The sequence below is a fragment of the Cheilinus undulatus genome, linkage group 2 (assembly GCF_018320785.1).
Source record: "Cheilinus undulatus linkage group 2, ASM1832078v1, whole genome shotgun sequence".
NCBI lineage: Eukaryota > Metazoa > Chordata > Actinopteri > Labriformes > Labridae > Cheilinus > Cheilinus undulatus.
Window position 1 is genome coordinate 32089925 of NC_054866.1, and position 27686 is coordinate 32117610.

The 27686-nt window shown below is 40.9% G+C and overlaps 1 protein-coding gene across 3 annotated transcripts; it reads right to left on the minus strand.

The window, feature by feature from the left end:
• Positions 1-6: 6 nt before the first annotated feature.
• Positions 7-26406, minus strand: LOC121518670 (protein KIAA0100-like). 3 transcript variants are annotated; one of them, XM_041801141.1, is made up of 41 exons: positions 26264-26406; positions 25589-25729; positions 25317-25443; positions 25125-25174; positions 24866-25007; positions 24662-24780; positions 24514-24574; positions 24254-24437; positions 23203-23326; positions 21896-22020; positions 21729-21796; positions 21509-21645; positions 21159-21277; positions 20544-20737; positions 20027-20318; positions 17459-17664; positions 16328-17378; positions 16047-16238; positions 15398-15600; positions 14405-14523; positions 14082-14305; positions 13777-13967; positions 13477-13576; positions 13182-13381; positions 12797-13094; positions 12557-12714; positions 12122-12328; positions 11557-11656; positions 11240-11422; positions 11023-11144; positions 10597-10752; positions 10275-10396; positions 10008-10188; positions 9547-9633; positions 9352-9360; positions 6736-6846; positions 6516-6651; positions 6106-6230; positions 5916-6017; positions 1509-1643; positions 7-1247 (listed from the first exon to the last, which is right to left on the minus strand). In XM_041801141.1, exons 2-41 carry the CDS (start codon positions 25657-25659, stop codon positions 1062-1064), a joined length of 6717 nt encoding a protein of 2238 aa, XP_041657075.1. In that variant the 5' UTR covers positions 25660-25729; positions 26264-26406; the 3' UTR covers positions 7-1061. The 3 variants fall into 3 exon arrangements, with proteins under 3 accessions (XP_041657075.1, XP_041657086.1, XP_041657096.1); XM_041801152.1 differs by having other exon boundaries at positions 25589-25726; positions 26264-26401; XM_041801162.1 differs by lacking the exon at positions 9352-9360.
• Positions 26407-27686: the final 1280 nt, after the last annotated feature.

Consider the following 27686-nt stretch of genomic DNA (forward strand, 5'->3'; position numbering starts at 1 on the left):
TAAAAATGAGGCTTAAAATTTTTATTGACAGATAAACATCAAGACACAAAGCTGATAGAAATGTGAGGACATGTTCATATTTGTGATATGATCAGTTTAACTTAAAGGGCTTTTTCTTCTTAATAGAAATGTCACTGGAGCAGCACAGTTGTACAAGAATCTACAGACAACAACTGCGGTTACAAAAATATCAAAATACCTTGCTTAAAAAAGTGCTTTAGTATTAAAATTACAAAACATACACTCTGCAATTAGCTGCTTTTTTCTGTGCCACAATGTCATCAAACCGAGTGCCACATAATACAACACATGAACATGTGTTTTCTGGATATATTGCACTGGGGTGAGGTACAGACAAAGAGAGAATAAGTAACACAGTCATTTTCAGGTAAAATATAAAATAAAGTTTGTGTGGGAAAAGGCCTTCCTGTCACATTGACAGTCATATAGCCATATACTATTTATTTAGATTGAATTAACAAAACTTACATATCTATTTATGGCATAATAAAGCATTGAAGGTGCTTTAATGGAGTCCTGTGTAGTACATCCTTAAAGTGTTCCTGAGCCAGCAGGAAAAGGTGCCGTCGGTCTGCTAATGAGTAGCAGCTGAGGAAACGGTGACAGTGAAGTGCTAGCTACACACTGTTAAATCTTCCTGGCTACATTCATTGCAACTCAAGTGGTCGTTATTCTGAAAGCTGCAGGGAGTTCAATTCTTATGGCACAGAAATAAGCTTTATATATTTGAGTTTGGTCAAAATGGCAGCCGGGTAATTCTGGAGCTGTTTGAAGGTTCCAATCTGAAAAATGCCAAGAGTATTTTTTCCAAAACAAAAACCCCAAAGCACTTCCCCAAAATCAGCAGGCTCATGTGATACAGTAAGATATCCGACAAAAGGAAAGATATGCTCAGCAGTCTCTCCTTTACATTGACTTTAACAAACCAGAACGATTCTGACAGGCAGCCTGTTTGTTTCCTGATCTCCTTACCAAGAGAGTGTTAACAGTCCATTGACCTGTCAAATTCTTACATTATAAATGTAAGATGTTTTTTTTTCTCACTTGCGCCGGCTGAAAATGCTCTTTTTGCTGGAGCTCTTGTCTGCAGTGCTCAGGCCGATAAGGAGCCGGGCTTTCTCATCTTCCTCCTGCTGCTGCAGGCTGTTGTCTGACTTCCCCTCTGACGTCTTCCCCCGTAGGTCTGAACCCGAGGCTGGCTTCAGACGCAGCTTCTCTTTTATCATCTGAGGAACAAAGAGGTCGACATCAGAAACCCACAAAGTCTTAATGCTGGGACAAATTATGCTTCTGCAGCCTGTAACTCTTTGTCAGAGCCTTACAAGGCCCCTCATAATGCAGAAAGAGAGATTCTTGTTTAGTGAAAGTTGATATTTGGCTGATCTTAAACATAGTACAACAGTGTCTGCCTGCAGTCACACCTAATGCTGGGTTGAAGTATTGAACATCTGGACAGCAGAGGAGCCAGACTTGTACATTTTGTCTACCTGTGCTACAAGTGCTTTCCGGCTGTCCCTCTTCACAGCCATGGCAAAGTCAAGCCACGTCCAGGTGTTGTTGTGGTACTCCAAACAGGGAAGAACTAGGTTGAGGTCCTTCCAGTCCACGCTGCTTTTCTCTCCCTAAAAAGAAGAGATTTTATTTTTGTTTTACATGTATGACATTTAGGGCACACTCACACTAGGCCATCCGTACCGTGCCGTATTCTAACCGTGCTAAAGCCCATATGACCCCATTCCCTTGCCCCCCCCCCTTTGGCCCGCACACACACAGCTCAACACATCCAGGCCTGGGCATGGATATGTCACACGCCAACGTCATCACAAGGAGAATCCATCGTTAATGAAGTCATACATGTTGATGAGTGTGAATACATAAGTATTGTATTTTGGCTGTAAAATAGCAACAGATTTATACGATATCGGATTTGACATGGGAGTTATTTCACCTGACCTGGGATCAGTAGCTACGTTAACTATACAGAGCACAGTAAGGAGGGAGAGAGGTTCATAGCGGAGAGTTATTGCTCACAGCATATAATCTTGTGCCTGATCAGAGTTCCAAGCACTTCTGCTGAATGAAACCTGGACTTTTTGACTCATATGAGCCCTTACGGTCATTCTTCTGCTTGTCCGTGTACTATCTGAATCCCCATGGCATTCCTTTATGCACCCTGAACTGTGCCACCTCTCTGTATACTTTTTGATTCTTTTCGGTGCTGCACCAAACAAGCTCTCATGTCATAGGACAGCCTGTGTCCAGAGCTGGATTAAATGTTCAGTTAAAAGACTTTTTTACCGTGATGAGAGAATTTTAACCATCTGATGAGAGCTGGAAGTGAAAACGCCACAGGATTAATAAACAATGTTCTGTTCAAACGTCAGCGATCAAGACCACAATTTCACTTCTTGATGACATAGAATTAAAGGTAAATTAATTCAGTGGATGATAGTATGGCATTATAATTTTATAATAACAGAGGTTAAGTCAGCCGTGTGATTAACCCCGGCACACTTGTCCACGTATTTGGCATTTACACATGGAGAATGAGCTGCTGTTTGTGACTCAATCAAGGGAAGAGGCTTTATTTCACAAACTAAAAAAATCTCACAGTCAATAAAGTCTGACTTTGCTTGGAACTGGTCAGAAATGTGGACAGGACTGGGATCCATTACAACAAGGTTGTAGTGGAGCTGTGTGACATTCAGTTCTTCAGCTCTGATAAAATCTTTGTAACTTGTTGAAATACAATCAGACAAAATATCTGCCTTTCTATCCCTCTAGAAAAAATCCTGCTGTCTCTAGCATGTAGCTGTTGCCTGTTGTGATCTCGGCGCTCTGAAGCGGGTCCTCTTATTGTTACTTCATGCTACGTCACATTCCTGTGCTTGTGCCCCTTCATTTGCATCTGTGGCGCGCCTAGGCCTACCTTGTCCTTCTGCACTCACACTGGCCGACCGTACCGGATTTTAGGCTGAAATGGGCCCAGGCACGGTACGGATGGCCTAGTGTAAGTGTGCCCTTGCATGTCATGTTCTGTTGTTACTGATAGGACAGTGGAGATAGAAAGGAAATACTGGAAGCAGAGAGTGGGAGACAACATGCAGCAAATCAAGGCCTGACTCAAAGGGCTGTAAGCCTCTGTTTCTGGGGCCCACACTTTAACACTGATAAAATATTTGCTCAGTGTCTAAAAGAACAAAATACTGGAAATAAATAATTGCACACTTGGTCAAGTGAATTCAACCTTGAGAAACAGATTTCTTTTGCCACTTGATGTCAGGAATAAACTGCTAGAATCCTACTAAGCCTGGTTTATGCTTCTGCATCCAGCCTACGCCATAGTGACCTACACCGTTGTGAGCACTACATACATGTGCATTGTTGTGCTGCAGTAATCTTTCTATTTTGTAAATCTCCTTTTGTAATTTCCATCCATGTGTTTAGAGTTAGGCTTTCCTGTGATGGCCACTTCCTGGTTAGTGTTTTTACCAGCCACCAGCACAATAGTCAGTGGGCATTTGTCTTTTTCTTTTCCAGTAGTCCTTGATAACAGTGCAGTGAAACGTGTGTTATATTGGAGATGGAGCAGAGAAATATCGAGCAGGAGTTGATCAAAAGGCAGTTAATGAAGAGACGACATGACAGATGACAAGAGGTAACAGAGGAGATGGAAAGTACCACCCGAGGCAGATGAAAGGAAAGACATGGAGAAGGTCTGTTATATTCTGATGTAGGTAAGCAGATGACCAGTTATCTTAAGCTAGAGATAAAGCATACAGTCTGTCCTGAGGATACATTTTAATACATGTGGTGATACGGTTTTTGGAGCCTTAACACCAAAACTCTGGATCCTTCTGCCCATGTCGATTTGCTGTTCAGACTTAGTTGAGTCTTTTATTCACTTCATCAGCTTGCTGTAAATTACCTTTACTTTTTTGTGCCAGTAATTGTACCTGATCATTGCTTGTTTTTATACTGTGAATTCATTTGTCTCTCCTCTTGTTCCTGTGCTATCACTATGGCATATCTGTTTCTATCTGCTCTTTGTGTTGTGCTTTGTCGATGTAAAGCACTTTGTGACCTTTGTCTGTGGTAAGTGCTTTCTAAATAAAGTTTACTTCACACAATAGGCCTGCAACACACTCAGAGACTGGGAATCATCAGTACTAGGGTTTGCAGTCTGTGGCAGAGGTTATGGCATAGTTAAGACACAGAAGCATAATTTAGGAGCAATACTGTGACTCCATTTTGAGCCATAAATCTGTCCTGCAGGTCTACCTACTGCTATCTTTCAGCTTCATGTTGTTCTCCAAAAACTCCTGTGCTCACCTGATAAGAGCTGAATCAGTTTGGGCTTTTCCATTACATTGCGTGGCTTGGCTTGACTCGGCACGGCACGGCAGCCAAACGCAGCAGGAGATGTGCTTTTCCACCACAACTGAGCTACCCATTTGAGGGGGCGTCTAGAGCTGATGACACAGTGTTTTGAACCCTCCTCGATCTCTCTACACTGTCTGGTCTGACTGACTTTACATCGTGTTACTCACTACTTGAGTAGTCTTTTAATAAGGTACTTATAGACTCTTATTCAAGTACTTATTTTTATGGGTACTTTTACTTCTACTTGAGTAATTATTATTATTATTGTTAAGTAACAGTACTTTTACTTGAGTACGGTAACTGTGTACTCTACCCACCACTGGTCTCTAGAGAGCAGAAAATGAAGACAATCACGTTTTTGGAATGGACAGTGAGAACAGCATGCTTTACTAGCACCAGAATAAATTAAAGACGGACTCCGTCATGGGCAAAATGCTACGAAATTCTCCAGCATTTTATTTTTTAAAAGTCTAGAAGTCATTTGTCTATATTAAGGGGACGGGGTCAAATTTTTGTTATCCGTAGGTGCAGAAGTTAGTGTGAGAAGCCATGCGCAACTATCGGACTGAAAAATCTCAAGTTTTGGTTTTATGTCATAAATATTTAAGTCATATAGTGAATGCTGATACTGCTGTAACGGAGTTATGGAGCAGAAGCAGGGATAAAACGTATCTCCCCCTTCTCCCCATGGGATGAAAAGTTATCATGGAGGGGTATCAGTAGCAGAGGAGGTAAATCCCCCCCAGCAAATCGGACCCCGTGAAGTGCTTCAACGTCAGCGCGGTGCGCTTGAAGGTGGTGTGGAGGAAGAAGTGTACTGGGGGAGAGTAAAGCCTTGACTCTGACAGCTGCCTGCTGCTAAAAATGAAACAATGTGAGTGGTGCAAGAGAACCACAACACTGAAGTTGCAGGACTTAAAAACAAGCCATGCATCCGCTGCACAATCTGCTATAGTGCCTGCATAAAGATGTCATTATGCAAAGCAGCATTCTACTGTTAGGTGCTCATCAGGATAGCAGTGGTAGTGTATTTCTAAAGGTGTTATATGGTTTTTAGGCACACACACTAATTTAACTGCTGAAGAATTGCCCTTTTTGTAGCTTGTTATCAGAACTGTTGAGTCTAAGAGCAGAATAACATGGGCCAGAATTCAGTGATTATAAAAGAAAAACAGAGTTGACTTAAATATCTTTAATTTCAAACATTTTATAGTTCTGTCGCAGCATTATGAACTTTTTATTTCCATGTTTCCTTCACTGTGGCGTCCCAGATTAACATTAAATATGTGAGAAATACAGGGTTTGAGCGATGAGTTAAAACTAATATTTTAACCTAACATGGTTAAAGAGAACAAAACTGAAAAGTGACAGACGCCAGTGAACGTGTGCCATAATTAGGAGGCAATTTTGCGTGATAGCCCGAATTGTTTTGAGGTGGTGGTACAACATGGTATACATTTTTTCTTTTTCAATGGTAAACATTGATTTAAATGTGGACCTTAGTAACAAACCTTATAGCTGACACAGAGGGGCACTTGTGGGATCTTGATGTAGATGAAGGAGTTGTTCATAGCAGCTCGCTCCTTCATCTTATCTATATCGTCTACAGGATACTGTGCAGAGAGAATCGTAGCACTCAAATTACATGACTTTGTTTGGGTATTTTTACTTTTGAGAAATTTTAATAAAAATTATTAATACCTCTGGAGTTTTCCTAAAAGACCTCCTGACCCCAGCCGTGCGATTCAGCCCTTGGGTGACACCTTTGCTGGGGCCCATAGCACCCATGGTGTCCTCTGACAACTGCCGAGGCTTGACAGGGATACCTGTAACACAAAGTACATCAGCATCAGCACTCTGGCCTCTAGGTGACTCTGCACCCAACACTGAATACTCCCAAAGAGTTTCTCTCACATACACAGCTCAAGGTCACACCCGCAGGGACCGAGCCTTTAATAGCTCAGACAGATGACGTAGCACAGTAATGGGTTATTCAATATGACACACAGACATCTGGCAGAGAAAGTGGAAACTATTATTGATTTGTTATTTCGGATAGATGACAGGCTAGAGAGGAATAAAAGAATAAGTGCCACTTTAACAAAACACACCTGTGGTAACCAGTCTGAACTTGTCTTCCTCATCAGTGACCTCCTCCTCCTCAACATTTCTCCCAGGGAAGAAAAAACCCATCATCCTTTTGAAGAACTGGTACATCAGCTGGATGGTAAGTGGTACCACGTTCACCTGATGAGCAAAACAATCATGAAACCATCCATAAAATGTGACTGGAAATGTGTCAGGTCTGTGGTTACATGGGATCATCTTCACCTCAAAATGTTCCTTTACAGAGATTCCTCCCACAGGGGGGCGCACTTTACTAAAGATCCGCAAAGCAAACTGGCGTCCTGACTGGCAGGTGCTTTGGGGCCGAAGTACAACCTGTAGTAGAAAGAGGAGTTAACATGCTCTTCACTAGAACATAGGTCTGTTGAAATCTGTGAGAATTCCACTGATGTCCATTTAAACACAGCATTTCATATATTACTGATGATATGAACCCAATATGGACAACAATAGGACATTTAAAGAACCAGCGTTTAAGATTTGGGGGATTCTTGCTGACAAAAGTTGAATAAAAGTAAACCTGAAAACAAAACCTGATGTATTTATGTGACCTTTAACAGAACCTCTCGCCCAGAAAGGACAAGTCAGTATTTGTTGTCACTGTGATGCGAACAATATAATCTATGAACTGATACTACAGAAAAACACCAAAGGAAAAAATATAGATCTTCAGTCATGTTTTACGTTGTCTCAAGCTCGAGATATCACTGTCCAAATTGCACAAAAATGTTGCAAACATTTTTGTTCCATGGATTGCAAATGTATTTCTGCAATTTATACATTGTGTCTGTGTTTGCCTGCAATTTTGGTAATTTTATACAAGAAATGACCTAATATTGTGCATTTTAAACTTGTTTTTGTTACAGTGCTTTTGAAATGGGTGTCAATATTTTATTTTAATTTCATTAGTATGATTAAGCTACAATTCTGGTATATGGATGACTCACCACACTAAATCAAGATTCCACTACCCCAGGGTCTCCTGCAATACAAATCTTACAAAGTGGTCCTTTAATTGAACTTTTAATGAGGCCTTAGGCCGGAGATATACTTGCTGTTAACTACACATACATACACGCATCATGCATCAGCTGTGCATTTACATGAAAAGTAATTAATGAAAAGATTGAGATGCAGTACACACCTGAATGTTAACAATACAGACAGGCGTGATGTGACGGAGTTCATACAATAGCAAGAATAACTAAGGCTAAGAGTTTCAGAGACAAACTGATGCAATAAGTCTACAATTCTTCACGTCTAAATGATGCATCACTGATAATGCCAAGTTGCAAACACGCCTGTCAAACTAGCAGGCAACCAGTAAATTATGTTTTAGAAGTCGATGTTTAAAGCTCTAAATATGAACAATGTTTTGGTTTAATAGGTAACCTTGATAAGTAGTGACCTTCAGTTTATTTTGTTCTTAGCTATATTTACATTAGTTTGCCATCAAATGCATATCTTTTTATTCTGCCTTCTTATTGAAAGACAAGTATAGTTTTTATTACCCTGACACCTTTCGACTGCTAAGTTCCTGCAGTCTTCCTCAGAAGAGTCATGTGATGTTGCTGTGATGTGTCCTATCAGCTGATCAGGAGCCCAGGTGTTAGGCATCCTCCTTGTCCCTGTTCATAGTCATAGTTTCTAGTCCAATTCCATCGTGATTCGGAAACGCCACAGCAACGTCATGTGACTCTTCTTCTACACACTAGGCATTTTTTACAACACTTGGTTTCAGAAGAAACCTGCTGTGACAACATCTGCAAAGTCAGCTGAAAATCACAAGGTAAGGGGGTCACTCATCAAACCAAATAACAGGTCTGATGTCTATGCTTCAGGGAAAATGTTTAAGAAACTAGTTATCAGTCTGCACTGATCTGATGTTACTAATGCAAATTGATGTTCATTATCTTATATCTTGTCCTTGAATTAACTCTGTAATAACACCGCCGTGCTTTAAGTTTGCATCTTACACACAAGGTGGCTGTATACAGCCTGAGCTCTCTGGTGTGTCCTCCAGAGAACTCATTCCAAAAGCCTGGGTCGAGACCCATGGTTCAGTCGTAGGAGATTTATTTTGGGTCACCAAATGATTTTTTCAGAATATCTTTGTTATAGTATTACATGTGACAATGATGTCTGTAGTACACATTATTTCCAAATGGGGGCTCCACCCTTTAACACTAACCCTTTCCACCATAATAAAACATGAGGCTTTACCAGCCACTGGATGGCAAAAGAGCTACAGTCACAGTTTTTGATGCTTGGCTAACAAAAGAAACACATTGTTTCAGACCAGACAGCCACTGAAGGCCAAAGGAGTTGTGCATGTGAAGAAAGCCTATGTGACAGAGGTTGAGGGGCTTTTTCTAGGCTTGCCAAAAAAAAACAAAAACAAAAAAAAAAAAACAGCACCTGGAAAGTCCAGATTGAGTCCGTGATTAATATGATCCAAGCTAGCTCCAGCCACCAGCTCAACCAACCAGCTGAGGAGGGCGCAGAAGGCAGACTTGATAAGCATTAACATACAGTAAAGTTGCTGGGTCACTACGGCATGTACGTTTTAGAATTTGGATCACCAGAAACACACATCCTGTAAAGGCAAGTATATCTGTAAGAATGCTCATGTATGGGCATGTGCAAATGCAAGGTTGAAAAGCAAGTATATCTCTGGCCTTAACCCATGCAACAATGAGCTCTTAATGTGCATGCAACACTGAATGACAATCCGAAGAGCCAATGAGTGATCCATTGGGATGAACAAGATGAAGTCAACACACATATCAAGTCTTGCCATTGTACCAGGACTGTACATACCCTCACACGCTGCACAGAAAACAAGGAAGATAGTCATAAATACTGTTTTTCACAATGACAGTTCCTTTCAAAATGTTACCATAAAAATACAGATGTCGTTTCATGTTGTGTAAAAATAAACTTAAATCAAGATCAAATCAAGTGAAATGTGTTTAAAAATTGAAAAAACACAACATGAGTAAAAATCAAACATACCTTGTATGCTGCATTGGGCAGCAGGTTGTTCATTGTGAACCATCCTAACTCCAAGAGATGCTCTGCTGTGTCATCAGACTTGTTCAGCTATGAGAAGAAAGGTTTATGGTCAACATTTATCATCCAGCAGCAGTGGTCAAATTAGAAAAGAAATTCCCGACCTGAATCAGTTCAGTTATATCTCTTGGAACTACCTTACAACCCAGAAGCAAAATGTACATCAAGACATTTAAGAAAAAAAAAGACTATGAGTCTTCAAAGGCTTTAATTTCTTTTCAACTCCACTGAGGATACAAAAAAGCATGTATGACAAAACATATAATTAAGTTGAACACTGTTCTTTGTTGAAGCAAAATTTCAGCCAAAAAATGTTAGTTAAGAAATAACTTTATACACCCTGTTTGCAGTAAATTTATCAGCCTTTTCTGTAGCAAAGTGTTATATTTCTGTGCCATGTTCACCTTACTGTACATGAATCTCTGCAGCTCCAACTCAGCGATCCCGAGCTGGCCGTCTTCTTCGGTCAAACACCAGCGAGCCTGAGCAAAGTAGATCTCTGTTCTCCTTACCACACTCACGTCCTCCGGGGGCTTACGCAGCTCCAGTTTGTTGGCCCGCTGCAGCTGGAAGTCCTTGAAACACCTAAAAGACAGAGACCATGATTACTATTACTCACCTGAGTGTCACATTCTCTCAGAGCTGGATGTGAATAAAAGCTGATGAGAGACCTGATGAGAATGTTGAGCTCTTCACTCTTCATCTGCATGTCGTTCTTCTCCTGGTTCAGCTGGTTTTGCAGTCTTGTGTTGATTTCCATCAGTTCATCTCCACTCAGTTCTTCTGCAAGTGCCTGGAGGACGATTCAGAGAGCAATTATTTGAGGATTTCACTCAAGGTGAAATGTTAAAAACAGATAAAGACAAACTGACAAATCTGTAAGAAATATCAATGGCAATATGTTTTCCTCTTTATCCTTTCTTTTTTCCCCAGTCTTTATTACGAGTAGAAACATTAGTTGTTTATCAGACTGATAAGTACTATCTGACTCACTCTGATGTTGGAGTAAATCTGTTTCTCCAGGCGTCTAATCTGAGCGAGGTGCTGCCTGACAGCCTCCTGAAGGTGCAAGATACTGCTGCGCTGCTCCTCAGGGTTACTAGAGATTTCCAGCTGGAAACGCACTCGCTGCTTTTTCTCACTGTGCTCCTTGACAAACAAAGACATTAGAAATATTATGAGTCAAGATGAATTACTGGTATGGATGGTCTTATAATAGCTTATGAACAGTAATAATCTTATCTGTAGAGCACTTTTTAAAACCAGGTCACTAAGTGTTGGTGGCAGAAAAAAATATTAAAATGCATTAAATTAACTTTAAAGAATCCCAAAAAACATGAAATTCTTTTAAGGCTTTTATCTTTATGATCAATAAAATAAATATCAAAAATGCACGTAAACTACATCACTACAGCCTACCTTGCGTCTGGGCTCCACATGTAATAGCAGATTGTTGACAATGTCCAGGATCATAGCATACTGAACGGGGTTAGTGGAGATCTCAAGGTCATGGTGGATGAGGGTGAAGGTGTCCACAGCCCCTGTTAAATCAAGATCATCATGTCTTTGGTATTGGTCCCCTTCTACAAGAACCCGAGAGGATTCCTCCCCACAATAAATCGGTCATTAGACATACCAGCCTGTTTTTTCAGTAGATCTTCTTTCTCGTGGTTATTTCTCAGCTCTGGAGGTTTGATCTGTGTGGCCAGCTCTGGGTTGATGTCATGACTGTAACTGATGTAGTGCATTCGGCAGCTACAACGTGAGATGATGCGCTGAACCTGCTGAGCCTCGTTCACTTGGGCCGGCTGGTTCCAGTCTGAGGAAAAAGGAACATCTGGTCAATCATCTTGAGTACCATCATCATTTTGCTTATTCAGTGAAGCAGTTTTACTGCTGATTCTGTGTGCAGTTTTCTTCTGTAGAAAAAAAACAGACTGAATGGCAATTTACCTGTAGTGGTGCTGACCATTCCTCCTACGGCCTGGCCACTCTCCATCAGCTCCAGCACAGAGTCCAGGTTACGCTGTCTGTGCTCCTCAATGTTTTTCACCTAAAAGCAACATAAAGAAAGAGTCAGTGGGTGCACAGATGGTCGAGTGGTTTAAGGCGCTACCCATGTACGTGGGTTCGAATCTGGCCTGTGGCCATTTACCACATGTCTCTCCCCACTCTCTTCCCTGTTTCCGAGTCTATCCACTGTCCTTCCTCTATCAAATAAAGGCATGAAAAGGCCCAAAAATAAATCTTTCAAAAAAAAAAAAAAAAAAAAATAGGGAGAGTCAGCAGCAAATCAGAAGAAAAACACCAACTGCACACAACAAGAGCTACTATGATGCTTCGATTGTGCTGTTATAGCTGCAGTTAGTTTCTTTATTTTCAAGAAAAGTGCTGGAATTCTACACTTATCTGTTATGCTATTCATTCAGAAAAATGTGAATAAATGCAGGCACCTACATTTGCTGTTTGGGAACAGGTGTTATGCTTACACATTCAGTGAAATAAGAGTAGCTTGTACCTCCAGCCACAGTTGTCTGTCCTCTTGCTCAGACGGGTTGAGCTCCATGGTGGCAAAGTACTGCATGCCGTCCAAGAGACAGGTCCAAGTGGTTTTCTGCTTCAGGGTGTCGTTGTACCAGGCTGGGTGGTGCTCACACTGGAGGAGCTGAGCCTTTGCTGCAGACACCAGCACACAGCCTGCTGTCTCTGTGCCGCGTAACATCATCTGGGATCAGCCAAGAAGTAGTGTATTAGAACATCTGGCTATCAAGATTAATAATCTTTCAAACAAGTTTGGAAAAAATTTCCCTCGCTTCCTTTATGGAAATGTTTTTATTCCACTTAGAACCAACAAAACTCTCCCAAATAAGTTTACACAAGTGAAAATATGTATAAATCAACTCTACCTGACAAAGTAATTAAACACATGATCAAAACACTAAAGTTGACACACCTGACAGTTGACCAGCTCAATAAACCAGTTGCGATTGTAGACATCATCTGTCTGACAGGCTGCAATACCACACAGCTGATCACTGACACCTGAGTCCTCCTCTGAAAACACCACAAACTTGTCTGTTTCCTCAATCAGCTTCTGAAGCATCGATGTTCCTACAAGGGTAAGAAAAAGGGAGGTTAGTAGGTCTTCCAAGAATCGACTGTTCTCTTTGTCTTAGTTGAGCGTTTTCCTCACCTTCATTCTGACTTTTTTCTGCTCTACTGGCAGTGGGCACGACAGGGGTGGTCGGGGCTGTGGTGGGAGAGTAGTTGGAGGGAGAGCGTTTCAGCTTCTTCATCTGGGGCTGCGTGTCGATCCTAAGACCTTTCAGAGCTTCAGTTGAGAGATTTCTCTTAAGCACGGACGCCTTTTTATAACCATCGTACAACCCGAAGGCTATGTTCCTGTTAGTTGTGTTCCAGGAAGCACGCAGATCCACCAGGCGCAGTTTATGAGTATAAGAGGCGTTAGTTTCATCATTCTGGTTCACCTCCTGTTAGATGGATGTCAAACAGCTATTACGAAAGCAGATGCAAATTAAAGAAACATGTTTAAACATAAGCCATCTCCAGTTTTTTACCTCCTCCATTCGGTTGCTCTGTCTCTGGTAGCTCAGGGAGGACAAGCTGAGAAGGTGAGTCTTCTTCACCTGAGCATTGATCTGGTGGTCAGCTGTCTCATCCCATGTGGAAGCCATCAGGTGAACCGTCACCTGAGAGAGCTCGCTAACCATCTGGGTCACATTCCATTCAGAGATCAGCCTTCTCATCACAGTACCAGCTGAGAGACAACATACCCACAAGCATATCAGCATTTAAATACTGTACTAAGCATGACTGAGCTGGAATAGTTTGTTTCATTTTTAACCCATGTACCCTGTGGAATAAGTCTCTGTGCCCCTCGAGTGAAGACGTGGCCTTTGTTGCACTCCACCTGGATACCCCTCTGCTGAGCGAATGAGGCCCAGTAATGCACCTGAAGGAACATGCAGACATAGGCTAGATATTAGGAGCAAAATATAAATGCATGAAAGTGAGAACAGTTAACCATTTCTGTCAGAAATCAACTCACAAATTTTGTTCTGCAAGTGACTGCAAATACCGGTTTCAGGGCTAAAAGATGATGCTGACTATCTAGTAGACTCTTACTGTTTGGTAGCCTAGAAAAACACTTACTTGTAGTTGTGGGAAGGCAGCTGTGTAGGACATCTGTTTGTAGTGCTGACCCAGCTTCTTGCGCACAGGCCTGAGGCTGTGGAACAGCTTGCCTCTGCAGATTGGTCGAGATACACCCGTCCAGGTGGCCCAAAAGTTCTGCATCCAGCGCAGAGTGCTGCTGTACAACAGGATTCGAGGCTGGGAGGCTTCTAAAAGAGGAAACATGATTAACATAACCAAAACAAAATACATGTGTAACACTGATTTTATAAGTGCAGCAGTGTGTTTTATCAAGATAAAGTATCCAAGAGGGCTGCACTGACCTGAACCACAGTGCTGGTTAAGGTCCATGGTGATAGAGAGGTTGAGGTTCTCAGAGCGAAATGCTCTGTATGAGTCATGAGGTTGTCCTGAGGTCACATCTGCAATGCTCTCTGCACAGCAGAGCATAACAGCGTGGTGGTCATGGGGGTTGCCATGGCAAAGCCATTGAAGGTCAAGGGTCATACACAGGTTAGGCAGGTGTAGAAAACAGATATCATCATACCTGGTATGGAAAAAGAGGAGGAATTTCCATTAATGAAGAAGTGTCTTCAAATACCATCAAATTATTTTCTGTTTTACTACAGTTTTCAGTTCTACTTACTTTGAAGCCGTCCTGACATTAACGTCTAAATCTCCTTTAAAAACAAACTGGCCTGGGTTCCAGTCAAAGTTCAGCTTACTCCACTCCCAGTGCAGGTTTTCTGTAGTGTTGTATGGGTCCTGTGGAAATGCATGATTCAGACAAGAGAAGATTTTAAGGGAACATTTCAACATTTCTCACAGATCTAAGCTAAATTTATTCATGCACCTATCCATCGTCAATCTACAACATTTTGTAAAAACTGTTTACCAAGGGGGCCCATAAGGGGGATAAAAGGGAAAGCTCTCTAGTGCCCAGCCACACTGGGGGGCCCATGAAGGTTGGCCAAAAATGTGTCCATCCTAAATATTATTGACAACATTATAACACAATTATTCATAATCACTTACTAAAGCAACAAAAATGCAGATTTTCCTTTATTCCTTCAAAAAAATGTATTGTTTCTGAATGTAGCCCCCCTTCTTAAAACAGGCTTCTTAAAACAGGTGCAATTTTACCACAATAATATCCTGTTAGCATACCGTATTCAAGTTGATCTAAGCCTGGCTTTTGTTGCAAATTCAAGCCAGGTGGCTAGCACTAAATTAACAAATGTATAGATTGTAGGGATATTTCATACCCAGGTGAACATAATATTTTCAGACCTAATCATTGACCTGAAAACACAATTTAAAGTTTAAGGCTGAAAAAAAAATCACAGATTTTAGTCCTTAAAAAACAGCAAAATTTAAGGAATGAGGGTGACTGAAGAACAAAACCTAAGCTGTCATAGGTCTGTTGGTCCAGACTTAAACTCCACAAACTCATTTCTTCATACAGCTCATATACCCATTATCAAAAGTGGAAGAAATTTTCATATCTGCCCATGCTGATAGCATGCCTATAATATTATGCATCCCAAATGCATTTATATTATTAAAACAGTAAAAGGAAGTCCCTTAAACTTAGTCTATGAGGTGCCCAGTAATTTCTGTGGGCAGGCCTGCAGTTTACCTCTGTAGCCAGCTGATGAAGATTGGCCTGCTCGATGTCCATCACCCAGCGCCCATGCAGAATGAGACGACTTTTGTCCCACCAGGCCAGAGGAGGAGAGGGATCTACTGTGGGTTTGGTTAGCAGGTCAACAGACTGGCCAATCAGAGTCCAGGCAGGGTCCCAACATGGCCCCCACACAATGGTATACTGAGAGATGCTCGCTGCATGAAAAAAATCCAAAGAGAGATGCTTACTTTAAATTTGAACAAGTTATACTGATACAAGTAGACTGGGGGTAAAATAATGTTCATAATTCTATTGTTTGATGCTGATTAATATTAAAACAGATCATGATTACAGTTAAAACAGCATGACTAGGTATATTTGTAGTATTTTTGTAGTTCTGTAGTATGCTATCAGAATGATTACACATTCTTAAATAACTAAGATCTTGCAAGTAGAAGTTAAACTCTAGCAAAATGTATCTTTTCCTTTCTGGTGCTGGGCCGACAAATTTTTACATTTCTTGTTACACCCATATGCAGAGTTTGTTTCATGGTTTGTCCATGCAGAAGTCTATGTTTATACCTACGTTTTTAAGATGTGACTTGTCAGACTTGTGTGCGAACAGTCACAGGATAACTTGTTGATGTTTCCCATAACTCACATTTAAAATCATAGTAGAACTTAAGAGGTGGCATATTCCTATGAACCATCACATCTCCCCATGGTGGACCCAGTGGGACAATCTCTTTGCGATGAGCCCGGGCCAGTCCATCCTGCTCTGTCCCAATCAGACGTCCTGACAGCTCCCATTCTCTGATCTCAAACAGGTAGCGAGGATAATCTCGAATCCTCACTGGAACAACAGAAAGAGAATCAGTTTTTGTACCCTTAATTTGCTTCCTAAATGTTGTAGGGTGTCTAAAAACAATTTTATGAACTTACCCAAAAATGCTGCCAGTTTGACTTTGACAGCACGGCACCACTGAACCACCAGAGGTAGTCCATCTCTCGGGAAGGGACTGACCCCATCAATGTCCCTCAGCTGCTCTCTCACCCTCTCTGGCCCATGAAGAGACTGATCAGCCAAGGCCACCAGTTCCAGGTCCGACACTGTCCAGGTTAGCAGAGACTTCCTCATGGGTGTGTTGGCATAGAGGCGGCGAGACCGCTGAATGTAGATCTCAATGTGCTTTTTCTCCAGAGAACTGTAGAGCTCTTCAATCTTTCTGGCTGGCAAAAGCTCTCCATGCTGCTTACGCAACTCTGCCACCTTCTTATCCAAGAGCTGAAGACGCTTTGCACTTTCCTTGCTCTCATCCTTCATCAGCTCGTAGTTGTCACGCAGTTTGATTTCAAAGATGTCATCCAGGAAGACAAAAGAGAACTGGCTGATTTTAAACACGAGGTCAGGAGGCAGACTTTGCACCCCGGTGTCTTGGCTCTGGGAGCGATGCAGAGTCTTCAGCCATTTTTGCACACTTATCGCCATGTCAAAAGTGTTGGAGAAGCTGTACTGGTAGGGGAACTCAACAGCCAGAGAAGGACAAGTAAGGACCCAGACTTGGTTTTGTGGAGTGGTGAGGAAAGGGAAAGTGTCTCTGTGCAGCTGCATCTCAGTCAGTTCTGCGTGAGTTTCTACGTCGAGCCCTTTAAAGGTGACAATATCGTTGCCGTCAAAGTTGAAGATCATGGAGGGAGAGCGTATGTGCATGGAGGCAGCATACTTGGAAAGAGAGAGTGCTTCTGTTTGGATCAAAATGTAGTTCTGCTCACTGACATGAGCTGTCAGATATGTGCAGCCCAGTTCAACCCGCACACACAGACGTCTGCTGTGGCCTGAAATGGTTTCTGCCACTGTGGGTGTGTTTGGGCTCTCCACGCCTTTCTCTCCACAAAGCATTTGCCAACATGCCTGAGCTTCAGTCATGTGCTGATATAACACCATGTGGTCTGGAGGCGTCCACTCAACAATGAGATCCTCTTCACATTGAACCTGATGGAGAAAAAAAAACCTCAACTACTGACACAGAAATTCACTCAGACCAGTGAAATAAGAATGAAATATGTGATCACCTGTAAGGTGTGGGTGGTGATATGGTAACTAAAGGCTATAGTGGTGAGTTTGAGCACAGGATTAGGGGTCTGTGAGGCAGGACAACATGACTCCATGTTCTCTGTGACTGATTTGATCGCTGATAAGCTAACACCATAAAGAGACAATGTGGAGCTTTCTGCAGAGCTGAGGACTCTAACGGCATCCATACGCAAAGACACTGCACCTAAAAAGAGAAAGTTTACAGGTTATTAGACACTGAAAGCGTTTGCATTTCACAGTCTTTAGTCCCACAAAGTAATAAAGATCAATAGCAGCAGGTTGAAGCTGAGGGAGGGAGCAATGAGATGGCGCGACTAAATAAATGAGAAACACCTAGTGCAGAGAGGGGAGCCCACAGCACTTGGCAATCAGGGTAGAGAGAAAACACAACAGTCTAAATAACTTAAAGAAACATCACATCACAACACAAAAATGCTGGATGTTAGTACTGAAGTGGTGCTGCTAGTGTCTCTGCTCTAATGACTGTCACAGCACCTACTCATTGTATAAAGTCCCTTTATCCTGTTCAAAATGTGCAAAATAATACACGCTAATACACGTTAATGTTAATGTCTGTTAAGACTGACACAGACGTCTCCTGTCCTTAGAAGTCTCATCCTGAAGACTTTTTTTTTTTACTTAATCTCAGTAAATTGATGCTGCATGCTGTCTGGTATGCCTGCAAATGACTCCATGCTGGCTGGAACATGTGTCCTGTTAATAGTTATCATTATAAATTAAGACAATCACAATTATTTGAGGTTATTTTGTAGGCTATATAAATCTAAAGAGTTATTGTACGGTGGTCAAGGAAATTGAATATTTTATCTCTATATAATTAGGTAAAAAATAACTAAAGATGCTGCAAAACACTTGTCATGTTTATTTTATCTGTATTTAAACTACCTGGATGGTGCAATGACAAACTGTTACGTGTGCCTGGCTCTGCATGTTTCCTCTCTCCCTGCTCTCTCTGGTCTCCCTCCTCCCCCTACCTGTGTGGCTTCAGCACACCTGTGTGCTGTTAGCACTCAGGGTGGAGGAGGGGGAGTATTAGAGTGGCAGGGGAGAGGAGCATAAGAGAGAGCAGAGCTGAGCCAGACACTGTGGCACACTCATGGACAAGCGCGCAAGGAGGTTTGTTTGATTTGGTTAACCTTCTCCTTTTTGTTGATTATTAGTTAATTTGGTTTATCCAAGCATTTCAGTTTTCCATTCTTTCTTTTTCCCCCAGGCATGTTTAGATTGCTGGGTTTTGTTATTTTAGTTTGGCTGTAGTCGTCGGTAGTCCTATTTTCTCGTTGTTTTCTTTTCTTGATTAATAGGTAGTTTCTTTTTGGTTAGGTAGTTTTAGTTAGGGGTGGTGGCTGGTCCAATAGCCCATTGCATGGTCAGCCACGTCCACCACCCCTCTTTTGTTCTTTTTGGCCGGCGGCTGCAGCCCTTTTTATTTCATTGATTTGTTTACGGTTTAACTAATTAATTGACTATTGCTTATAAAAAATAAAGCTTGGATTATTTGTTGAAACTCAAACCCTTTGTCAGTGTCCATTTATATGTTATGGTCTCTTCTGTACGAGCCTTATTCTCATTGTTTAAGCTAATCATCCCTAAGAGGCCATAACACAGACCTTCCCTGTTTGGATTGATTTCAAGATATCATACAGGGTTTTTACCCTAAACCTAACTGATTTGTTGGTGTGCAGATCTAATTTCAGTCGGCAAAGTTTTTTTTTTTTTCTTGATTACAGGCCTCAATAACAGATACTGAAAGCATAGCTTACACACTGAATTTTTTTTTTTTTTTTTTTTTTAAGATTTTATTTTTGGCCTTTTTGCCTTTATTTGATAGTATAGGACAGGGGACAGAGTCGGAAACAGGGGAGAGAGCGGGGAGAGACATGCAGGAAATAGTGCCACGGGCCGGATTCGAACTCGGGTCGCCTGCGTATATGGCATGCGCCTTAACCACTCGACCACCGGCGCGCCATACACACTGAATTTTACAATAATTATCTTATATTATCTTAGAATCTTCAAATTTTTGAACCAAGATTAATTAACAAACCCACACTCTCAGCTCGCCGTAAACCCTCACTATAACTGACAAAGACAGCACTGTGTAGCATGCTATTAATTTATTCTTTGTGAATGAACTTGCTGTTTTGTGATATTTTCTGCTGTTTATAAAATGAAACAGATTGTAATAAATGCCAATTTTATAACATTATCACGTTGGTTTGCACTGTTTATGTGAAGCAATTAGCATCAAATTTGCCCTCAAGAGATTTAAATTAGCATTAATTTGTGACCTGGAATCATAAATTTAGAATATATATAAATAATATATGTAATATATAAAACTATATGTGTTCAAAAACTGTAGGAAATTCAGACCAATTAGAGAGCACTTTCCACATTTTGGTCATAATGCATAAATGTCCCCATGTGAACACACAGTCAGTTAATAAGTCAACACAGCAAGCAGAGCAGGAAACACCATTTCTACACCATGCAACAGAACAAATTATTGTGAAATAACTTACCTGCCAGGTTAGACAGAGTAAACACATTGACATCTTCCAAAGAACAGTCCAGTTTAAACAACAGGTGTAGCTGCGAGGAGGGGATGGGTTGGGCAGCATCTTCACTAGGGGGAGACACTGAAGCCACTTCTGACAGCTGTGTTTCACGAGGGATACAGATGAGGGACAGCAGACGGGAAAGACACAGTGCGCACGTCTCTGAAAGCTCCACCTGAAGCCCTTTCAAACTGGACTCCACACTCAGACTGGGAGACTGACTGCTCCACTCCAGGTGGGGTCTGTTGAAACTCCCCTGAAGGGATGAGAGCGATGAAAACACAAAAGACATTAACAAAGTTTTTCTGACTATATACACAAAAGACAAGAAAAATCAACGGGTTGGAGAAGAGATGGTGGATCTGTTCAAATGTTTCACACAAGGTCTTCTGTAAAAATAAACTAAAAAAGGGAAATTAATCTCTAGCACCATTTAACATATAAAAACATGTAAAATTTCCCAATGATTTGCTGTTCCTACCTGAAGAGTGAGTGAGTCTAAAATAAGCGCTTCTCCCCACACATGTTTGCCATGAGGGTGGGGTGCTTGTTGGATATGAGACCCCTGCCCCACTCTCCACCAGAAGTTGTCTAGGCACAGTGAGGCCCTCTGGTGCACATTTTGAGACTCTGGGCTCTCTGTGTCAACTTTAATGTCCAGAAGATGCTGCAGTTCTACAAAATAAATATAGAAATATGTTTTTTTATCATTTAAAACAGTAAATTGTTAACTTAAATTGTCATAAACAAAAAGAAAATCATGAGAAGCCAATCAGAAGAAAAGACTAAAAGTTAATATTTAACATTTAAAGGGCTGTCAATGAAAAGACCTTATCTAATCTAGTTTAGCATGTTTGACAAAGGCTGATGCAAAAATTCTAACAAGAAAGACTTACAATGGGGAAATCTATTCTAAGAATAGAGCAAGTCTTTCCCGTGAAAAATATTTAACATTACATGCTATAGCTTCACATATAGTCTTGAGGTTGTACATTATGCATAAATGCCCTCATTTTTTGAGCAACAAACACATCATATGACATTCACCTGCCTCTCTGTGTATGTGTGTGCACATGTGACGGACTGTGTGCTGTACCTGCATTGACAGAGAGGAAGCCAAGAGCAAAAGGTGTTGTGTCACCCAGTTGAACTGACACATTAACATTTGACACAGATGAGGTGATCATCACGGGGGCATCCAGATGAGGAAGTCGCCTGAGGGAAAGGAGGGTGGGCAAATAATCTAATGCACTACACATGAAAAGGCAATGGAGCAACACAGAATGAGCGATGGGCAAACACAAACACGGATAAGGAAGACAGACAGCAAGAGGTGTTAGATTATTAGACAAGCTGTGCATTCATAGAGAAAGAAAGTCTGGTTACAAACTCCTCAACTTGTGTTAATTAAAGTAAAGCTATTTGACCTTTTGTTTTGAAACTTGCCTTTTTCGATGTGCTGCCTTCCTGTGGATGAGCTGTTCCCATGGAAATAGATTCAGCCAAGGAGAGAACTCCTGGTGACGGTAGTGGATGATGCAAGTGTTGACTGTGAATGACCCTGAGATGTCAATAGATGTAACCTAGAAGAAGAAAGAAACACTCTAGTAATGATGTCAAGTGTGAGTCATGTCCCTATAATGTGATTATGAAGAATCACCCTAACCTGCAGGGTCATCTTCAGCGTGTTCACACACAGGATTCTTTGTCTACTTTGTGAAAGGAGAAGTCCATCTGCCAATTAAATCATAAAAACAAGAATGTGCTATTAGTGCTATTTTACCCTCTTCTATCTCAGCCTACATTGATTCTGGCACCCCGCTGTCAGCTCACCCTCCAGATGGAGCTCCATGCTGCTCTGGGGAAAGTTCAGCTCAGGAGTGAAGCTTTTTAGAGGGAGCTGGCTATCGTCACGTCCATAGCAAACTTTTAAAGACTTCAGGGTCCAGTTCAGGTGTCTGCACAGATGGGCAAGAGTCACACAATGTCAAATAGTTATTGAAGACTGAATTGTTCAAAATAACAGATACAGTGCATTCAAAAGTGTTCAGACCCCCTTAACTTTTCTTTCAATTTTCTTATGTTGCAGCCTGATGCTACAGTCATATATATATATATATATATATATATATATATATATATATATATATATATATATATATATGTGTGTATTCTCATTAATCTACACACAGTATCCCAACATCCCATCAACGTGAAAAGATATTTTTTCATAAATTAACAAAAAACCCTGAAATATTATATTAACAAAAGTGTTCAGAACCTTTGCAAAAACACTTGAAATGTAGCTTGAGTTCCTCCCATCTCTCTAGATATTTGCCGAGATGTTTCTACACCTTCATTGGAGTCCACCTGTGGTAAATGGAATTGACTGAACATGATATGGAAAGGCACACACCTCTCTATGGAAGGCCTCACAGTTGACAATAGATATCAAAGCAAAAACCAAGCCATGAGGTCAAAGGGACTGCCTGAGGCTCAGAGACAGGATCAATGCAAGGCAAAGATCTGGGGAAGGCTACAAAAAAATGCCTGCTGCTCTGAAGGCTCTCTGAAGCCCGGTGGCTTCCATAATTCTCAAATGGAAGAAGTCTGGCACAACCAGGACTCTGGTTGTCCAGCCAAACTGAGCGATCGGGTGAGATGGGCATCAGCAAGATAAACCTGTTTGAGCTCCAGAGATCCTGTGTGGAGATGGGACAAAGTTCTAGAAGGATAAACATCACTGCCCTCAACCAAGATGTGCTTATGGCAAAATGGCTAGACAGAAGCCTCTCCTCAGTGCAAAATGCATGGAAGTCTGCTTGGAGTTTGCAAAAAAAAAACTCCACATGAAGCCAAGTGGGCTTTCCCCCACTTGGTGTTTTTGCAAAGGGTCTGAATACCTGTATCAGTGTGATATTTACTTTTTAAACTTTTTAAACTAATTTGCAAACATTTCTAAAATTCTGCTTCCACTTTGTCATTACACGTAACCGAGTGAAGAATAATGAGAGTAAAATGTTTTCTTGTTTTCAAATGTAGCATCAGGCTGCAACAGACCAAAATTGAAAAAAGCAAAGGGGGTCTGAATACTTTCTGAATGCACTGTATATGCAATTGCTGGTAAAATGCTGACTTACCTTTTCTGGCTGTGCATGGACAGGGTTACATTAGTATTATCAAATTCCACATTGACCTTGTTTGGAATCAGCCGATGAAACCGTTCAACCGCCTCAGTCTGGATGAAGTCTGTGTTTTCGAATTCTGGAAGGAAGCAGTATTATTTGCCATTTATTCTTTTTCGAAAAGGAAGAATGTCTAAAATGTGTTGATGTAAGTCGGATGACTAATCCTGAATCTCTACATCTTTGGCAAGATTTTTAGAAACAGATGATGTCATGCTTATAAAGGTTTTCTTAACATTTTTAATCCATCATTATTACTTGTTTTTGGGCTTTTGCCTTGAGGACAGCTACAGAGAGACATGAAATATGGGGAGAGAAAGTTGGAAGAGACATGCACCAACATGATTCCAACCGGTGCACACCAGTTAGCCACCATCTATGGGGCATTTCTTCTACCAATTGAGCTTAACTGGTGCCTTTATGAATTAATTTAAGACACATAAGGTGAACAGAGTTTGAAATCAGGGAGAGAGAGAGGGTAGGGAATGAATTGGGGGAACAAACTAAAAGCTGGGCTGTCAGCCCCAAATGCTTAAATTCTTTTAGATAGGGGTGCACAAGTTTAGTAAAATGAAGAAGCTAATCATAAGATCAGTGTAGAATCAATGCGGGGCACCAGGAAACATCTTGCATCATAACTGTCAAGTTTTTCTTTTGGATTTGCCTGATGAAGTGTAATATGAATGGATCTCTTTTCTACTCTATGTGCATGAAAACAAGGCAAAATGTTCTTTTTTTTCCTCAAATCCAACGTGATGGATGACTCACAGCATGTCTTGTGAGAAGGGAAGCTATGACACAGACAAAAAAGGGTAAAAAATATGAAATGGTTCCAGATGTAAGACATTTCTGTCCTATATTAATGACAAGGATGTGATTTTAAGGTTACACTTGACGGTAGAAGGGTAAGGGTTACCATCTGAGCTATCTAAACTAAATTTGATCAGACACAGTCATTGGTAGATATTTTTAATCATTCAGATAATCATTTGGCTCTTCTGCTTACCAGATTCACCCTGAATGCTCTTTTTAGGGGAGGGTGGCAACAGGAGTTGGCTGAGAAATAGTCCTTCATGCAGTTCTGCTATGAGTGTCCTCACATTCAGAGACAGACAGCCAGGCTTCATGTCCGGTAAGCTCACATCTCCTGACAGTAGCAGGCTCAGGGACACTTCAGCCAAGCATAAATCCTGTAAATGGATGGCATTTTAATAAAACATACAATGAATCTTAAGCTTCTCTCACAGTGTAAGTAGAAAAACTCACCAGTTGACTGCTTTTAAGCACTTTACTGCTTAGCTGCCCCACTGAGAAATCCCATGCCAGCCTGTAGGAAATCATAAAACACATGATCCTTGTTCTGGATTTAATTATTTTTGTCAAATTTTAAATCAGAATGTAAAATTTAAGTTACCTTTTGCTCTGATGGTCAAGTAACAAGGTTATGCCTGAAATAGTCATGTGCCATAGAGACTCTGACAGTGCAAGGTTCAGTACCATCACATTGATGGAGCTGATGTGGAATGACAGCAGCTAAAGAAAACACAAACAGGAAGACAAATATTGTTAATTTGTTAATTCTGGATTAGAAAGTTGGAGTAAAAGTCTGCCTCCATACTTGTGACAGAAAGCGCAGTGTTGTAGGGCTGACTGAAATCTTCCCAGACTTTTTTCCATGGCTTTTCATCACCAAAGGTTTGAGCGGTGCTTGCAGGTCAAACCTCACTCTAGTTTCACCAACACATAATGCCAAGTATCTCCTGAAACACAAAACATGCAGAAGCTATCTTAAAAACATTAAGTGTACACTCACAGCTTTGAATTTTTAATCGATTTCCTGAAATATCTCAAACTGAAAAACCAACATTAAGACTCACGGCAAATCCTGGTTTAGAAGTTTACTTGAAATCCATATCCTGTCGATTTCCTGTCATACACAGAGTCACTGTTTTTGTATGTACCAAAACTTGTCCTCAATGTCTTTTTTTAAGTAGAGGAAAAGTGCCATGGGAGCAGCCACATTGAATAAGCACACAACATAAATGTTATGTAAATACAGTGTGTCTTACCAGAGTATGCTGAGGGTGAAACTGGATACTAACTCCCTGGACAGAAAACAGCCCTATTGATTTGATCTTTAAATCAGCGTTCAGGGCAGTCTGGAAGAAGCGCACAGCCAGGGTGCATATGAACCACCTAAAAGGAAAGACAACAGCAGAAATCTTATTTGAAATGCGTATTACATGATTAATTCTGGTAGTATTTCAACTAGTACTGTCAGCTGTCTAAGTGGTAACTCACTCACTGTTGCAGTATAGCATTTCGACTCAGAATTTCTTACCTGAAAATAACACATAGCAACACAATGCCAAGCAGGAAGATTAAAAGGCAGGATATCAAAAGGAGAGACATTGTGTCCCAAAGTTGTTCACACCCAAAATTGGTTCATGGGTCAGGCTGCTCCTCTGTCTGCTATCAGCTGCTGTCAACGAGGAAGAAGAGGTGCATTTCAGCCTTAGGTTAACACACCTTTACAGTCAGGTGCTATCTGCTAGTTATGACAGAGGAAACTCAAACTTTTCTGTCACTGTAAATGACTGATAAAGCACATCCAGAGACGTTAGTTGTGTCTGTTAGCAAGCGGTTGGTTTTGCTAACGGTGCTAAATTACAGTGTCGTTAACATTAAAGAAATAACACGAACTAGCGCATAGCCAAACTTTGTCACATAGCAGTTTGTGAAACCTTATCCTTATCTTTTTTACGAGCTGTCTGCAGTGAGCTAAACAATGACAGTCTGCTAACGGGTTGCAGCTTTAGCCCAAACATGAAATAGTTAAAATATGCCGCCGCGTCATCCAAAAATCTGTAGCAATCTGTGCTAGCAATGTAGCATGCTAAGTTACAGCTAACTCAGCTTAGCTGTGGGTGTAGTAAATAACTTCTCATCCTTATTGGTATGTACTGCCGATGTCTTTGGCTTCCGCCAGCTCCAAATAAGTATCGAGCTTACTTACCCTGACATATTCACAGTGTACGTTTGTTGTTGCACAGCATAGCGCTGCTAACAGCAGCTTCGTCTGACAGTCAACTCTGCTAAGAGGGTAAACACCCCTCTACTCTCTGGTCCGCCTTGTTCTGCTGGCAGCAGATCACTGGAGCCAAGGAAGAGCTGCACAGACTTTAGTTCACTGTTCGAGTTTTTAACTGTATTTCTTATATATAACATTATCAAGAGCTTCACTTCTACTTCAGTGACGTCCTCTTAAATCCACACACACTAAAATAGTAGAAAAGTATGTCACAAAGTCGAAAGTTAAAGAAATGTATTTTAAGTACATAAACAACATGTAATTTTAGATACATCAGGATTCAGTGTAACTCGACCAATTGGCAACTCATTTGCTGCTGAAAGAAACTGAATGCTGCTTTTTCATCATCAGCTGTATAATTTAAAAGTCAGTACTTAACACTGCACTTCCAAATAATTGCTCTAGGGCCAAAAAACCCTAAAAGCTCCACATGGAAACATATTGCAGACACACTATATTTTAATGGATTTTGGACATGCGATTGGATGCATTTTTTGGAATTTTCACTACAGGAGACCTACACCAAACTATACAGCAAACTTTAGTATAATCATCAGTAATGTAATTTGTTGGTACAGTGCATATTTTGACATTACTAAAATAACCAAAAACAACCTAAAAAATGATACTGATGTTGCCCTGTAATATTACTGCAGAAATTAAACCCCTGTAAAATGAAATCCAAAGTTCATCTCTAAAAACACTAGATATGTTGGAATTAGGTTGCTGTAAACAACTGAAAACAATGAGATCTATGTGTAACTAAATTTTGGATTTAGACCGTTAGAAACCTGACCCCTCTCCTGTCTTGGTTTTATTAGGCAAATATGAGCCCATGACACCACCAGTCTTGATGGGTAATTACCCCACCCTCCTATTGCTGTAATAATATAAAATCACTAAGTGGTTCACCTAAGTTCAGCCTGTTGTTAGCTGATGTCACTGCCTTCATTCAAAGTTAACAGTCAGCTACATGCTTTTGTTCATTGTGAGGTGCATTTCCTGAATCTATCAGCCACAGTGGCCTATGGGTCATTAGAAGCATCATAACCGAAAGATTTGTACAAGAAAACAGTAAATTTAATCCTTAACTTCTGTCTATGCTGCGACACAGAGCCAGACAGCTGCCCTCTGATCAGAGGCCTTTTTTTTTTTTTCTAATCTGAGAGGATCACATTTCTCATGAGTGGGTGTGGCTTTAACTCATTCTGTTGACACGCCTACACCACCCTAGAGCAGATTTTAGTGCCTAATTTTCCATGATTTTGAAGCTTAAGTCTTTACACTTAGAGATGTTTTTTGTGATTGAAATTTAGCCTGATGGTTCATAACACAATGGCCTGTCATA

Coding starts and splice junctions, on each gene's coding strand:
- LOC121518670 (XM_041801141.1), bottom strand. CDS start 25,659: ATGTCTCTCCTTTTGATATCCTGCCTTTTAATCTTCCTGCTTGGCATT. Junction 24,438..24,513: donor TGCTTAAAAGCAGTCAACTG/GTGAGTTTTTCT, acceptor ATCCATTTACAG/GATTTATGCTTGGCTGAAGT. Junction 13,577..13,776: donor CTGCCTTCCCACAACTACAA/GTAAGTGTTTTT, acceptor ATGTTCCTTCAG/GTGCATTACTGGGCCTCATT.